Source organism: Parus major, chromosome 5 (assembly GCF_001522545.3).
Source record: "Parus major isolate Abel chromosome 5, Parus_major1.1, whole genome shotgun sequence".
Lineage (NCBI taxonomy): Eukaryota > Metazoa > Chordata > Aves > Passeriformes > Paridae > Parus > Parus major.
This window is the reverse complement of record NC_031774.1, coordinates 36,692,633-36,706,070: the sequence shown is the minus strand read 5'-3', so window position 1 is coordinate 36,706,070 and position 13,438 is coordinate 36,692,633. Positions and strand designations below refer to the sequence as shown.

The 13,438-nt window shown below is 41.0% G+C and overlaps 1 protein-coding gene across 1 annotated transcript; it reads left to right on the top strand.

The window, feature by feature from the left end:
• The first annotated feature begins 1,000 nt into the window (after positions 1-1,000).
• Positions 1,001-5,787, top strand: SPTSSA (serine palmitoyltransferase small subunit A). Its single transcript, XM_015632306.3, has 2 exons — positions 1,001-1,181; positions 3,958-5,787. Exons 1-2 carry the CDS (start codon positions 1,079-1,081, stop codon positions 4,059-4,061), a joined length of 207 nt encoding a protein of 68 aa, XP_015487792.1. The 5' UTR covers positions 1,001-1,078; the 3' UTR covers positions 4,062-5,787.
• Positions 5,788-13,438: the final 7,651 nt, after the last annotated feature.

Sequence of the window (13,438 nt, the reverse complement as noted above, 5' to 3'; positions counted from 1 at the left end):
CCTCCAAAAATTTGAGAGACCCCAGGGGAATGCCCCATGGCCTCTCCCTTTATTCGAATAAAGAAAAAGGACTCCTCTGTCTCCTTTTTAGACATAAACCTCTAGTGTTTGTGGATTAATTTTCCTGACAGTAACATAATTGCAAATTGATTTACTAAGCAGAGTAAGTACAGTGGGTCGATTCCCAGTTTCTAATCTATGTTGTGCACACTTGGAATGTGTGGTCCCAACTGGTTGCCTGGTTCCAGTGCCTGCAAGTTGCGACACATGCTCTGCTCGTTTAAGGTGCCTGATAATTGTGCACATCCCCTTCCAGCAGGCTTTTGACACGTGCTTTCTACAGTGCCAGCATAAATTGCCAAGGGCCTTCCTAATCACACAGTCCCAAACCGGTCTCTGGGAATTTGTCTTGGGCCAAACAGCAGTTACGGCAGGGGTGTCACACACCCTCTAGTTTCTGGCTCGGAGTGCCTGAGGGTAGTGTAACATTAGGAACGGTCACAGTAAACATCTGATTCATCGCCTCTTTGCTTTTCCTATTCATACGGATTAATCTTGCCAGAGCTGGCCTATCTTAAGGTCGCATTTATTTGAGCCACGTTTTTGGGCGAGCTTTACTCTCCGACAACTGCGAAGCTGAAGACTCGTGCAGATCACTTTTAAGATGTCGCCCTTAGGCCCTGCCAAGCACAGGCTTTGGCTCTCCTGCGATTCCCTGAACGTCAATTCAGATTAAACAGGATGACAGAAAGTAGGTTGCAGCACCGTCTATCTCCTCGGTGTGACTCGGGCCGAGAGGTTACCAGGTTCAGGGTCAGCCGTATAATTTAATCATATCGGGCCCGATGTCGGCGTTCAGCGGGGAGGGCCGGGAAGAGGCGTGTGCCCCGCCGCTCTCCCCCGCTCTGGGAGCGCCGGCGGCGACCGCTGCCACCCCCACAGCCCGCGGCTCCCCTTTGCCGGTGGCCACGGCCGCCCGGGCACAGGGCGGGGCCGGGGGAGGGCGGTCCCGCCTGCACCGCCCCCGTCTCCGCTCGGCCTGGGCCCGGCGTGGGGCCGCTGGCGGGCGGGGAGCGCCATGGCGCTGGGCTCGGCGTGGAAGCAGATGTCGTGGCTGTACTACCAGTACCTGCTGGTCACCGCGCTCTACATGCTGGAGCCCTGGGAGCGCACCGTCTTCAGTATCCTTCTGCCGGCCTGGCCCGGCGGGCCGGGGGGTGTATGTGCGGGGCCGGGGGTGCGTGTGCGCGGCCGGGGCTGTGTGTACGGGGCCGGGGCTTCCCCGCGTCCCTGTCGCGCTGTGTCCGGCGGCGGCTCCGGAGCCGCCCCGAGGCCGCCGGGCGGGTGTGGCGGCTCCGCCGGCCCTGCGCGGTGCTCGGGAGCGCCCGGGCCGTGGTCGTGCTGAGGGCGCTGCCGCTGGCGGGGCTTGCTGGGGATGGAGGAGAGTCGGGCCGGGCCGGGCCGGGGCAGCCGGCCTGAGGCGCCGAGCGCGGCCAGAGCCCGCGGCGGCCAAAGGAGCGGCAGTCTCCGCTTGGGACCGAGGCTTGACCCCTCCTTGCTGGCGGGGACTCAGCTCCTCACCCTCCCAAACTAACATCCTGCCCGGCCTGGGAATAATCCTCACTCTGCTGTTCCGCATGCTGTGTCCGGGCGTCTGGCAGCCTAGTCCGTTTCCTCTCCGGCATAAGTTTATGTCTTTGGAGTTACGGTAGTTGTGTCTTTTGCACTGAAATCCCGAGCTTTCTGTTAAGTGCCCTTAATGATTTCTTTTGTATTTTTGCCTAGAGGAAAGTAAATGTGCACGCTGCAAAACCTTGCAAGCCCAGGCTTTCACGCTGCTTTGTCACATGGCTTTTATTACATGGGTATTTAATCCTCAAGCTGGTAAATTTGCTTGGCTGTTTTAGAGCGGAAGAACTTGATAGATGCTCATGTAAAGGCATCTCTATGAAGACTATTTATAGGTTTGCTTCTTTACCTGGCCCTTTCATCCAGGCAGTGCATTTTCTTAAGTATTGCTGTTACAATCACAAGTATTTTTCTCTGAAGTGTGACTGTTTTGATCTTAACTTAAAATGATGTCTCAATACGAGTGACCCTAAGCTATCTCCAGTTAATGCTGAGAGGCAGAGAGAGAAATTCATTAAAACATTAACATAGAGAAGGGTATAAGCAGTAGCAAGAAGCTGCTTTTACTGAGATTCTGCTCAGTTTTGTAAAGAAACTCACATTTGTTATGTACAAGTGGTTACCCAGGTTACAGTGGTGTGATCAGTTTTATTTTTCCCTGTGTCAAGTCAGTAGAAATGGAGATTACTGGAAAAGAGAAGCAGTAAGTTCTTATAGAATTACTGTGCACAGTTTTTTCAGGTAGGGGTTCTTATATTGTATTCCATGCTAACATACCTTCTTCCTTTTATGCCTTGCCTGTATCACTGAGGAAACCTAATTTTTGTTTTCCCTGCAATTATAATTGTTGTGAATATTTTTTTTTCCTTTTTATCTTGTGCAAAATATTTAAGTAAATGAAAGTATGTGCATGTTTACTTTCATAAAATGGTCATATTGTAATAGCCACCTAATGTACAAATGTGGCACAAGCATTGCTTCTGATCTCAGATCAGCAAAAATGCTTTTGTCCTCAAACTGGGTACTTTGGCTGTAGGTGGGTCATGTCTGCCGGGTGCCGTATGGATGCGGTGCGGACACGGTGGCCTTGGGAGCTAATGGTGTGTGCCTGTGCTCCAGTACCAGAAGTGAGCCCTGATACGGAAATGTGGATTTATGAGTTGACCTTCATTTTAGTATCTCTTACTGTATAATCCTCTGGGACTATAAATACTCCAAGCAGCTCTAACAGGCACACCTCGTACCTCTGCTGTGCCGTGGGTGAGTCGCTCACAGAGCGCGTTACGCCTGTGCTGTGGAGACTTGATTTGCACACGCAGCTCCTCTGGTTTCACCTGTGGAAACTGAGTAGTGCTGCCTGGCGTTATCACCCTTGTTAATCTCTCTGTGTGTTTTATAGTGTTTCGGGCTAAGTTTACTGAATCTCTGCAGGTAGCTGGATGAAATCAACAGCTGCTTATTCATTTTGTGTAGTTTTGAATTTCTGAAAATTTAACCTTTCTGAAACCATAATCTTTAAGTAATCTGATGCCAGAATTTGTTTATATAAAGCTTCAAAAGCCATAGAGCTTTACAAAAATCCAACTGTACATGTACTTTATAAGCTATTGTGTCAATTCTCTATATAAGTTTTACAGAAGTTCCCTGTTAGTTCAGCTAATAAAGTGGTTGTCTGCACATTTTTCAGCTGATAGCTTCATGTGAAGTTTATTTTGCAGTGCAGTCTCCTATAGTAAAGTACTAATGAGTGTGTTTATTTAAGTACACACCATGACTCAAAGCTATGCTGAAACTCTGAGGCTTTGTGAATGAAGTAGTTAGAAAACATCTAATGCTGTCTGCTTAAAAAGGAGGTCATCCACAAATAAAAACGGTGTTATTCAGTAAAGCTGCTCATATTATTGTAGTTTTGTTTTATTTTGGATTTTTGGGCTGCTTGACTTTTTTCTGCTTGGCTGAATGGGGCTGGCTTCTGCAAGACTTGCTCAACATCTGAGAAGATGAATGTGAAAACATGTGTTTTCTCAGTGCCCATCTGAGTTTTCTGTTCTCCATCACACTTTCCATGCTCTGGCCGTCCTCTTGCTTGACAAGGCAGTGGATAACTGGCAAGGCATCCTTTGCAGTTCAGCTGATTGTTTTACTGGCTTTCTGTTTTTCAGTGTTCAGTAGATTATTTTGTGGTTTATAATTACTGAATACAGTTGATCGTGTCCTTTTCAGAAACATAATGTTAAAAGATAGTAACCACTAAAGTTTGAATGCTATTGTTTGTGATGTCTTGTGCGGTTTCTATTTCAGATGTATTTTTCCTCAACTGTAATTCAGATTCCATGCTAGTTTCCATTGTTGGAATGGCGCTGTACACAGGCTATGTGTTCATGCCTCAGCACATCATGGCAATATTGCACTACTTCGAAATTGTGCAGTGATGAAGATCGTATTTTCAAGAAGTAACTGGGCTTTGAAATCTGGTCTACAAAGAAGAATGAACCTCTTAGTTTTACCAAGATTTCTACTGATGTCTGAAAGACACAATTATGACTCTGAAGATTAGGAAATGGGATAGGTAGAGCAGGGACGTGAGATGTCCCCTGTGTTGTGTTCATGCCCTTTAATTTTACAAGATATGCCCTTGTATAGTAGTTTTGTCTACTTTAACATTGTGATTGTACTTTGATATCAGTATTTTCTTAACTTTGTGACAGTTTCAATATTGCACTGTGAAAGCTTTTCTTAATTGTAATTTTGAGTAAATCTTAATTGCCTTCTATTTTTAATCAGAAAGTCATCTTATTAAATGGGGCTTAAAGCTTTTGCTATTGTATGGTATGTATTTGCCTGGATATTTCTATTAATGCGTTTTGTAAGAAAATACATCTAGATTCATATTAGAGACATGGATATATTCGTTTAATGCTATTTACAAAGGTTAGTTTGTATGACTGAACTCAGGTGTACTGTTTGCTGTCCAAACTTTGTTCAACAGTATATTTGTGCATATCACCTGAATTTAAAATTAGCAATTATTTCAAGCATTCTACCTGTTGCAGGAGGGAGGGGGAGATGAGGTATTGAAGCAGAGTGAAGCCTCATTATGTTTGAAGTAGTGCTGTGGTTCTGGGCGCTATCTGGGTGGGGTGGGGGAGGAAATGGACTTTTCTTTACTGGCATTTGCCCACATATGGCTTTGGGATAGCACTTTAAATCAACCCTGTTTTTCTAGCTACCAATTCACTTTTACAGGATGCTTTATTATGTTCCAATGGCTATGGTTTTTGCTGATTTTCACTCAACAGTGTAACTATGTCTAGGTTTTCAAGGGGTTTTCTATTGCTGCTAGTGTTCCAAACATGTTTTCGCTACAAACTACCAAAACATAGGGATTTCAAGGGACTTGAGTTACAACTACAGCAATAAGTAGCTGAATACTTGGCTGAAGTCCTGTCTTTTTTTTAATAGGGATTTTTTTCAGTTTTGTATTCTGAAATGTAAGATGGTGACAACTTAACTTTCCTAAGTGGACAATTTTTTTGTTGTTGTTTAAAAAAATAAAAGTTTAAAAGCAGAGCTTTGATGCAAAACTTTCTTGGAGAAGTTAATGTGTTTCCTAGTGCTGCTTGCTTTTCTCATAACTTTCCAAAAGTGATACTTGACCAAAGAACTGTGATTTTAATGGCCCAGTAATATTCGGTACTTTTACGTCTTTTATGCAGCGTCTGTTGACATCATAAATTGTAGATGTACAGTATCTATAGAGATATTTTCCTTCAGATTTATTTCATTTTCTCAAACATATACTCATGAGAAGAGAGTGTTTTTCCTTGTATTTAAAAACTTCATATGTATTTGATTAAAAACCCTGTTGTCGTTTTGGGAGCTAAAAACAGTGAGCCTTAAACTTCTTAGATGAACCTTAGCTTTACTGAAGTTAGTAGGAGTCTAATTCAGTGCTTTCACTTCTTAATAGCTGACTGACAAAACATGGGTAGGTTTCTGGGATTGTGTTTTTTATTTTTTGGTGGTGTTTCATTGTGGTTTTATTTAAATGTATCCAGAGATGTATGTGAACATTTTAAGTGTATACATTGAGATAATGATAAGTTAACGTACTCTTTTTGAAGTAACAGCATAAATCCAGTCTCTCTGTGGATTAAATGGATACTTGATTGTGATGTTTCTTTGCAAACTACCACTATGATTGATAACCTCTTTTTCAGCAGTAGATATGTTATTTCTATGAGGGTGAGAAAATCCCTTCTGTGTGGTGGCATTAGGAAGGTTAAGCATGGTTTTTAATTTTGGAATGTTTTATAAAAGGCCTTTGATATACTGACTTTGATTAGCTATCTGCTTTTTGTTGAGAAAAAAAAGTAACCATTAATTTGCAGTTATTTGTGTTATGTTGGCTTGATTGATACCATACTTGAATTCGATTTGCTCATTTGAGTGCAGTCTTTTCCAGTATTTCTTTTAGTATAAATCAAGAATCTATTAGTCTTGGACAGTTCTTTTTAGCTTCTGAATACTTTGTTAAAAATGGAGTAATTTCATTAATAAAATATGTGTTTACTGAAGTTTAAATTTCTAGAAGAAAATTTTTGCAGTGTGTCCTTTTGTTTAGATTGAGCTAGTGAAGAGATGGTTCAAGTGGTGATAACTACAAAGCAGAGCTTGCTTTTTTAAAATAGGGTATTAGTAGGGATTTAATTAATCATTACATTTGAATAATAATAAATGAATCAGAAGGCTACCAAGTTGTTTCCCCATTGCAGTCTGCCTTATTGTATCAGCTATGCTATGATATGCATATCCTCTATGCTAGAACCATAAGTTTTTTCTCTGCAAGCTGGATGTTGAAGGCAGTTCAAGTATCATTTGGAGGTAGCTTGTCAGCTATGCTTCTGTTCAAATATGTTGATAACAATTGAGGCATTTGTAGGTAAAATTGGAAAAAAAATTGTGAGAAATGAGAAAAAAAAAATGACCTGCAAGTGGCTGTATGTTAATGTTTTAATAGTAATAGCTCTTGGGGTTTAGATTGTATCATTAGAAATAAACATTTAAAAATGCATTAGGTGTGTCATATAGCAGAACTGATAATTCCAGTTTGTGAGACAGGAAGGCTGGGCCAGGGTGACTTGCTGTGCTGGAGGCCCTGGGGCTCCCAGAGCCAGCTCTGCAGAGGCTCCTTGGCTGCCTCCAGGGATGGGTGCTGTAGAATTATTTATTACAAGCCTTTGCAGAAGGAGCTGCTCTAACCAAAACAGGCATTGTATTGCAGGATGTCAGGCTGGAGCCAGAAACAGATCCTGGACCTGTGTAGTGTATGTATGGTTTGAATCAGTTATATATTTTTATATACATATATATGCACAAATGTTGTTTTTAAAGTATGTGTACATATATAAATGCTGTTTATTTCTTGTCAGACATTATTACATAGCAATTAGCTTGGAGACAGAGGCTGTGGGGTTTCTTTTCTGGTTTCTTTCCCATGAAGGAAAACACCAGAGAATCCTAAAGTGAGTCTTTCTTTATGAATTTTTGCAAGAAATATATTTATATATTCATCAATATGAAAAAGAAATAGGTGTGAAAGAAGCATAGCACTGTAAAGGGGAATCTTGGGAGATAGATGGGCATTCTGTTACTGCAGACTGGTGCAGCTGGTGTGTTATGAAGCATTGCCTTGTTCCATTCAGGTGAAGAAATGAAGTGTGCATTAGAAATGCTGAGGAAGGGATACTTGCTTGTTGACTAACAACAAATGAAGGTTATATTGAGGTGAAGAGACACAACTTGAAAAAATTGGGTACCACAGGCTGTGCACAAAGGTGTGGACATAGCAGTCATCCTGTGAAATACCAGAGCTGTGGACTCTAGAACTGGCACCCCAATAAAGGTTTTCAGTGCCAGAAGTTCCTCGCACCTGCTTATTTGCTCATGTTTTCTGCAACAGCTGTTGTAGGAAGATAGTTTTTCCCTTTGCTGACAAGTTATCCTGATACCAGTGTGGTGCTTTGGTCCTCTTTTTTTTTGTTTTGTTTTATTTTTTTTTCCCTAGACAAAAGGAAAGGAAAACCTTTATGCATTGTTTCTCTGTTTGATCTGCTAGGTCAGCCTTAAACAGTAGTCATCAGTGAACACAATAGCTTTTGTCTTTTCTGGCTTTTGTTTGTATAGTGATGACTTAAGAAAATCTGGCATCGTAGTCCAGAGCTGGATCTGCCCTCTCCTTGCAATGGAGAGAGATGAATATCTGGGTCTGATCTAGATTCCAGTGTAGGATTTAGACAGAAATCCCTCTGCTTTTCCTAACCTTCAGTGTATCACCACAAGATCCTCAATCCATCTTAACAAGTACTGCATGATGGAATATTAAGAAGTTATGAAGGTATGAAGAGTTCTTTCTGAGGGTTTAGCTGGATAAGATTGAACAGACCTTGATGTACCTCAGTCAAACAGTGATCCAATTTCTGAAGTAAAAAATCTATTACATCATTGTAACTAACACGTGATCAACACCTTTGCTAATCATCTCTAATGTATCTGTTTTTTATTTATGCTCATATCTGCAGGTGGAATTGTCTCAGCATGTCTTGCATTTTGTGTTCTCTGCAATTTGAGATGGATAGCATTTCTCAGACCCAGATTTTACAATGACAAGAAGATGCACTATATAATCCCCAAAAGAACTTTGGGAAAAAAACTGTCATAGCAATGACTGGTATTGTCATTTCTGTGAAATTTGTTTGTGTCTACTGAGGCAGAAAAATCAAGTAGTTATAATCACATTGGAATTTAAACCAAAAATCTTCTGGCCAAGGTTTAGGTTCCTTTCTTGCCTCTGTAATGATTGGCTGTTGTCCTCTCTTTCTTCAAGATGTTCTTGCTGTACATACTTCAAAAAGGAAGAAACGATTGCCTCGGAACACATTGTTCTGTGTTGCTATTTAATACACACTGGTAAGGTTACGAAATTCTGGAAGATGTCTTTGAATAATATTCTTGCTGGAATAGTAGCATTATCCTATTAGCTCATCTGAGGAGTGAACCAGAGGCATGGATGCACTCTGAAGTTGAATATCAAGCTACTATCTAGGTGCTAGAGTACTGACAGCTTGTTATTTTGCTCATGTTATGTTACTAGCTCAAAGTAAGCATTTTTGAGAAAAGCCTCCTGTTCCAGGATCTGAGAAGTTTATATACTTAGAAAATACTTCCTGAACTTTAATTAGAATTTGCAGATAGTTCCCAAACTCAGGATAGAATTAGTGGGTGATTATATGAAGTGGGGTGTGTTTTGCTGTTAGATTTGTTTTTTTTAAAAAAAAAATCTTCAAAATCCTTTCTATGTTGTAAAGTATTTCAGTAGGTTGGACAAAAAAAGTAGTGCTCAGCTCAGCTTGACAGGATAAAATGTGCAGTCTGTTTGTCTTAGACCACAAAGAGGGCATTGAACTCTCGGCTTTCTAATGAAATGGAAGGGTGGGCTTCACTGGAGAGGGATCAAGGGGCTATCTGTACCCAGAGAATAAGTGACAACTTCTGTGGATATGAGGCTTTCTGGGTCAGGACACAGCTTCAGGGCCTGCCTGCACAATGTAATGGTGTCTAATGGTGAGATCACAAGTACCTTGCAGAAGGACTTGTGCCACTTCTCTGCATTTCCATGGAAAGAGAGTTATATTAAGCTATGCTTACATTGAAAAAAATGTCAAGTGTTTGTGAGGAATCATGAAGAAGATGAAGTAAAGCACAGCAGCTCTGGTCTCTGCTTTGTGCTGCATGGTGTGAGGCAGACAGCCTGTAGGTATCTGCATGACATCTTGGGTTTCCATACTGCCCCTGCTCTATGTCATGTGCACATGTGAGCACCAATGTTCTGTCTTGTGCCTTTTGAAAAATCTTAAGGATGGTTCAGAAGAGTGACAAGTGTACTTCAAGTTTTTTGTTCCTCCTTTGCCTGGTGGCTGCAGTCTGGGGAGCAGGTACAATTACACTCAGGTAATTTCTAATTTGATAGATGATGGCTGATTCATTTCAAAGCCAACATATATATATCACGTGATATACCAGTGATAAGCAGTCTTGATGGAAAACCCTCTTTTGTCTGACATTTCAGCATCATTTGAACTCTCCATAAAACTACTGATAAACCATTTGCATTGTGCATTAGACTGGTTTCAACCACTGTATGCTTTCTTAAATAGTTTCAGGCCTAGACAAGACAGTAGATATGTTGAGGAAACAGGGATAAGAGAAACAGAAATCTGTTCATGTCCATTTTATTTCACCTGATGAGTTACCAGGTGTGTTTTGACAGTTGGAGACTGGCATTGCCGAGAGTGAAGCACTGAATTCCATTAAAGGAAAACAAGACCTGGAAAGTATCAGTTGTGATACTGTGGTGAGTGTCTGCTCAGACATCTGGCCTGTGACGGTGAATTTTTCATATTTTTTTTTTTAAGGCTTACTTATATAAGCAAGGTGCTTATTCATGAACTAGAAGACAAAAAAAAAAAAAGTGGAAATAAGTAGGCTGTAAAGGAGATGTGTAAAAGCATTGCTTAGACAACCAGATGGCCCTATAAGATTAAACGACTTGTTATGTCAGCACAGGCATGGTGGATGTTCTCATACGTTCATACGTTGACTTTAGGATGGATTCTGACACACTCTCCCACAGTGTTTGCATGTGGACCAGAGGAACTATGAGTAAGATGAATGGACTGTTTGGTGGTTTGAACTGGATGGATCACTGTACCCAGATCAATTGCTCAATGTTAATTTGTAAATTGGCTAAAAGTGGAGTACCCTGTAAGGTGATACTGGGGCTGATGTTCAGTATCTTCATAGCTGGCCCTAATTATTAGTCAATGTTCCTCTTTGGGGAAAATAATTAATATGCTTGCAGGATAGAGCCTGGGTTCAGAATTTGGCTGACAGAAATCTCAAATTGTTTGACAAGGAGAAGTGAAAAATTCTCAGCTTTGCTGAGAGAGATCCTTGAAATCAGTGGTGTGTGCTGAACATGAGCCAGCAGTGAATTCACAATACAATTATGGCAGCCTGCATGCTAGTCTGTGGTAGGAGAATGTGGCCACCAAATTGAGGAAAATTTTTGTCCTCATCATGCTGCTGAAGCAGCTACTGCAATACTGTTTCTGATTTTGGGCTCTTTGTTTCCAGAAGGATGGTAAGAAACTATCCAGAAGAGACTATAAAGATAGTTATGAGTTAGGAACAAGTTTCCTAGAGCAGCTGTGAAACCTTTCTCCTTGAAGGTTTTTAAGACTTCTCTGGACAAAGCCATGACTAACCTGATTAGAACTAGTGTTGTCATTAGTCCTGCTTTCAATGGGAGGCTAGATGATCTGAGAAAGCCCTTTTGAAACAGCTTTTCTATTGTTCTTTAAAGACCAGAGAAGAAGTCAGGTGAAGGAGTGTGAGAAAAGTATTTACATGGATCATAATAGCAACTGAAGCAGTAGGCATTAGGAGAATGATACAGAATTCAGTGTTAGAAACTCCTAGGAAGACAGAGTGAAAATATTGGGAAGGTGCTGAGATGAAAGTGGTGACATGATTCCAATATGATCTTTACAGCAACACTGTATTTCCCTCAATGCTATTTTAGCCAGTAAAACATAAAGACTGAAAACGACAGAACAAGCCCCACTATTTTCTGAGCTTGAAATGAGAAAAAAAAAACCTCAAGAGAGGCATCTGCTGCAATATTTTGCAAGTATCTTTCCTATAAAACTGAACAGCTTACAAACTGAGCAGTTATTTACCTTCTCATAAGCTCTGTTTTCAGAGGTGTCTCATGGACTTGCCCTATACTTTGTTGTTATTTTTCCTTGGAATATGTGTCCTGAGTTTTCTTCTTACTCACAGTTGAGGACTTTTATATTTGAGACTTAACATGTCATAGTCTTGAATGACTGCTGTTAAGAAATCAAAATATTTCCTCTCATTTTCTGTAAAGTATTGTTTCTGGAAGAGAACAAAAAGAAGAATCTAATTCCCACTCATTCAGTTTGAGGCTGTTCCATGTGGAACTTGAAAAGCTTATTTCTGGGAGCTTGTTCTTCTCGTGAAAGGCCTGAAACCGTAAACCAGGGGAAACAAGCTTGTTTTCACAGTAAGTATATATGGAGTAATTTTTTCTTTCCTTTTAGTTATTATAGAATTGTTGTTACTGTTCTTTTGTGAATTCCTGAATGGTAGGTGGTTCAGAATTGTTCAAAAGGAATGCTCTGCTGTCTCCCAGCCCTGGATCTTCTTTCACAAGAAAAAAAAGCACCTTGTAAAGAACTTTTTTATTGTAGGGGTCAGAACACTTTAAAAATGCCACCTAGATGCCTTTTGTCAGAGAGTATCCCCTTTTTTTGGCCTTTTGCAGCAGCTTAAAAGAGAGAGAGCTTTTCTTCTTGCTAGAGCCGGTTTTTAGCTTCTGTGGACTGTAAGGTCTCTGAGATCTTGGCAAACATCCCTGCAACTTGAATTCCTCTTGTCTCTATGTCCAATCTAATGGGTACAGGATGTGGTTACCCTTTCTAGCTGAAGTTAACGTCAGCTTTAACTTAGGTAGCTAAAATGCAGTAGTATGGTCAGCCACCTGGGGGAAACCCAGCTTCCAGTCATTGCTTTCACATCCAAATAAATTTAGGAGAGTATCAGGAAGATTGTAGCATCCTTCATACCATGTGTCCAGGCTAGGTATCCCTCAACCACATTGTGTATTTGGCCTCAAGTTCATTAGCTTCCAGTTTTTCTTTACACCTTGATTGAAAATTTCCCTCTGGGAATGAGACAGATTTTCCATTGACAACTCAATATACCTCAGGGCACCTTCACCTGATCCCTGCAATTCCCCTGGCAACAACTTTAAATTCAGTGACTTGTTTTGAATGACAGCACTCAAGGAATTAGAGCTCATCTCTACAGTGTGGGGTGAAGCCTGTGAAAATAGTCCCTGCTCTCCATTTAATTAGCCTGTTTGTCATATCATCTTGATGTACTGGTATAACAAGCCAGGATGTCAAGTGGATTAAAAACATCAAACAACTGCTATGCTTCTAAAGGAGCTGTAAATCTAAGGTTTCTACAAACAACCTTCTCCCAAAGCCATTAGCAAATGACAACCCTGCAAGGATTACTCTTTAACAAGGATGCTGTCAAGTGAGCTGCAGAGTTTGCACTAGTGAAAAGAAAATGGCACCTGTCTGTCTATAAGTGGCTGATTCCCCAGCTGCTCCCAGCTGTGTGCTTTTGCAGAGCTCTGTTCCAATTGGAGATTAATTTTGGAGGGTCTTCTGTAGTTTTGGAAGCTAAAAAGTGGTCCGATTTTTCTTGTCCCTATGAGTCTTTTCAAGGTGCTTTTTGTATGTGTAATATGCTTGTACAAATAAAGTAACAAACCAGGTAATCTCGGGGGGGGGGGGGAGGAGATACTACCCTTCCAGTTATAATGATTTTCCTTATTTCTACCATGTGGAAAGATGTGTGATTGTTCTTTTGCAACAAGTTTTTATATACTTGAAGGCAGGGAATTAATAATCTTCCATAAGCTAAATTGCCTCAAGTATTTTCTGAAACTGGATGTTACCTCATCCGAGGCCTTATCAGTGCCAACTGAAATAGACAAATTGTATCCTGAAACCCACATGAAATAATCCTAATCATACATCCCTGACCAATGTTTCTCTTTCATGATGGCATTATACTGACTTGCCTTTTGCTTGGTATCTGCTGCCTTCCCCTCTCCTCAGAGCTGTTACCTTGGCAGCCATTTCCTGTC